Source organism: Glycine max, chromosome 13 (genome assembly GCF_000004515.6).
Source record: "Glycine max cultivar Williams 82 chromosome 13, Glycine_max_v4.0, whole genome shotgun sequence".
NCBI lineage: Eukaryota > Viridiplantae > Streptophyta > Magnoliopsida > Fabales > Fabaceae > Glycine > Glycine max.
This window is the reverse complement of record NC_038249.2, coordinates 11,245,828-11,248,658: the sequence shown is the minus strand read 5'-3', so window position 1 is coordinate 11,248,658 and position 2,831 is coordinate 11,245,828. Positions and strand designations below refer to the sequence as shown.

Here is a 2,831-nt window from a genome sequence, read left to right as displayed (position 1 = left end):
TCTTCATCTTCTTTATCCTCCATCTGACTCATTTCTTGCTCGAAATAGACGGTCGGGTCCCCGGTATTAGTACCTTCACGGGACTCGCCGTCGGATTTGCATCGTTTAAGCATAACAAGGAAATAAACATGCAAATGAATGAGAATGGGTGGAGGCGCAAGAACAGATGAAGAAAGATCTTTATATTATAACTTTCAAGAACAACAGACATAATGCCTTAACAAAAGGAAACCCTAAAGTCTAGGCCTAACTGTAGGGTTTGAAGCTAAAAGGTTACATTATGCTTCTTGTGTAAACTTCAGGGCATTCCTCCACCCGCCAGTTCCCTAGCTGGAAGCCGAGAGGGCATAGCTGTATCAAATTCGACCTCCTCAGGGAGTCTTCATCGCATATTGCGGCCACTTGTCCTTCGTGCTTTAAACCTGCACTCACGAAGCTTCTACTGATGTGGCACGGTGGAACCTCTTTGGCTTGTTGTTCTGACCGCGGGCCTTGGCCTTTGTTCTTCCTTTCCTAGATGTTTTTCCTTACGTTAGCCTGTGTAGGTTTATAGCCTAACCCGAACTTCCTGCGATTTCCTTTGACACTTACTAGGTCGGCCCTGCCACCGTTATCCTTGCCCAAACCCATTTCGGGCTCGTAGTCGTGCCCCAACATCACCCGGGCCACCATCATTGCCGCGCCAGACAGGCGAGGCTGCCTTGGGAGGGAATCTACGGAGGCGTTGCTTACCACCTCAAAGGATTGGAAAGTTGTTTCCAACGACTCCTCTACGGCTTCCACATACGGCATAGAGGAAGAACAACTTACTAGGACATCTTCCTCGCCTAATACTATGACCAAATGTCCTTCCACTACAAACTTTAGCTTTTGGTGGAGTGTAGAGGGGATGACCCCCACTGAGTGGATCCATGGACGCCCCAACAGAAATCTATAGGCCAGGTTGATATCCATTACTTGGAATGTAACTCGGCAGGTGTGAAGCCCTATCTGTACTGGGAGGTCAATCTCTCCCCTTACCTCTCGGTGGCTGCCGTCGAAGGCACGAACCACCATGGAACTCAGCCTCAGGTGGGAGGCGTTGAACGACAACTTCTCCAACGTGCTCTTGGGCATCACATTTAGGCTTGAGCCATTGTCAATGAGTACTTTGGCCATAATGTGTTCCATGCATTTGACCGACACATGTAAAGCCCTATTATGCCCTCTCCCCTCGGCGGGAATTTCCTCCTCGGTGAAGGTGAGGTAGTTGTTAGCTGTGATGTTATTGACAATCCCCTCAAAGCCTTCTACAGAGATGTCTTGGGCTACGTGAGCTTCATTCAAAACCTTCACCAACAAAGCTCAGTGAGGCTCAGAGCTCATGAGTAGTTCTAGAAGGGAGACCTTAGCCGGGGTCTTGTTGAGTTGTTCAATGACCTTGAACTCGCTCTATTGGATAATGCGGAGGAACTCGCTGGCCTCCTCGAGTGATACCTCTTTCTTTTCGTAGCCCTCTTTTCCCTCGGCAAATCCCCCCGTCGGAACATCCTTGTCCTGTGCGGGGATCACCTTGATGTTTTGTCCTTTGGTCACCTTTGCTTTCCCTTTAGCGTTCGTGGGCTGCGTTGGCAGGTTGGGGGGTGCGAACACGCGACCACTGCGGGTTATGCCGCTCAAGCCGGTGATGTTGGTTACTTTGGCCGACAGTGAGCCAATGTCGGTAGCTTCTTCCTTCCTGTCTCCCAGAAGGGCGTACTTCCATGGGACTGCGCGACTGTTCTTGTAAGGGAAAGGAATAGGTCTAACGCCCGATACCGCCGAGGGGTGTCGGGGCCTTTGGGGAGCAGTGTCCTTGGTGAAGTGTATTACCAAGGGTTTAGGTTTCTTAGGACCTTCCTTATCTGTCGACTGCATGCATATATGTTGTTCCTCATCCTCCTCATTGCTGACCTCAAGTCGGCCTTGGTCTATCATTTGTTGTAATAGATCTCCTACCGTTGAACACGTTTCCATGTCATGCGGCACACCCGGATGCTTTAAACAAGAATCCTTCTTGTGCCCACCGCGGGGAATCACGCTCGCCTTTTGTATGGCTTCATAGATAAACCTTCTAGAGGTCGTTACGTCCTTCAAATGTTTGGGCCTGTGCGACGTACACACCTCGATGGCATTAACAGCTGCCCTTCCATGATTGGGGAATGGGTTTGTCTTTATGTTGGGCCCGTCTTCTTGAAACATCAACCATTCGGCTTCTATCAAACTTTGGACCTTGTGTTTCAAGGCAATGCACTGTTTGACTAAGTGGCCTAGGGTTCCCCCATGGTATGTGCAGGTTGCACTAGGGTTATACCATTTCGGGAAAGGAGACTGGAAGATCCTTCCCAGAGTCACCACGGCCAATTGGTTGGCAATGAGAGATGGCAAGAGGTCCCCGTATGTCATTGGGATCGGGGTGAATTCCTGAGCCTGCCTTGGCGGAAAGTTCCTCGTCGTGTTGGAGCCTGCGCCAAGGTGGGCATTGCTGGCCGGGCGAGGTTAGGTTGGAGCTGTGGGGGCCCCCTTTGTGTGGGCGCGGGCGCACTTGGTTGGGCGAGCGCTAAGTTGGAAGAGCCCTCGGCACGAGCTGAAAAGCTCGGGTGATGTTGTGCATATTGGTGGGTACCGTGGGAGGTTTGCGACAGCTTGGGCCACGCAGGCGTTGAAGTGACAACATGGGCATCTCCCTCCTTCCTCTTTGCCCCAAATGTTCCGGTCCTCCTACTGCTAGTACTTGCAAGGGAGACGTAATCGAACTTTCCCTTCTTCAAACCCACCTCGATCCTTTCTCCGACGAATACCAAGTCCGCGAA

The 2,831-nt window shown here is 51.1% G+C and overlaps 1 protein-coding gene across 1 annotated transcript; it reads right to left on the bottom strand.

The window, feature by feature from the left end:
• Positions 1-273: 273 nt before the first annotated feature.
• Positions 274-2,424, bottom strand: LOC100812942 (uncharacterized). Its single transcript, XM_006595201.1, has 3 exons — positions 1,477-2,424; positions 592-1,329; positions 274-513 (listed from the first exon to the last, which is right to left on the bottom strand). Exons 1-3 carry the CDS (start codon positions 2,422-2,424, stop codon positions 274-276), a joined length of 1,926 nt encoding a protein of 641 aa, XP_006595264.1.
• Between the last annotated feature and the right edge of the window lie 407 nt (positions 2,425-2,831).

Bases quoted from the DNA above. Each gene is read 5' to 3' on its own strand.
- LOC100812942 (XM_006595201.1), bottom strand. From the start codon at position 2,424: ATGACATACGGGGACCTCTTGCCATCTCTCATTGCCAACCAATTGGCC. The intron at 1,330-1,476 runs GTATCACTCGAG...TTGTTGGTGAAG, and splicing joins AGGGCTACGAAAAGAAAGAG to GTTTTGAATGAAGCTCACGT. The intron at 514-591 runs GTAAGTGTCAAA...AAAAACATCTAG, and splicing joins ACGGTGGCAGGGCCGACCTA to GAAAGGAAGAACAAAGGCCA.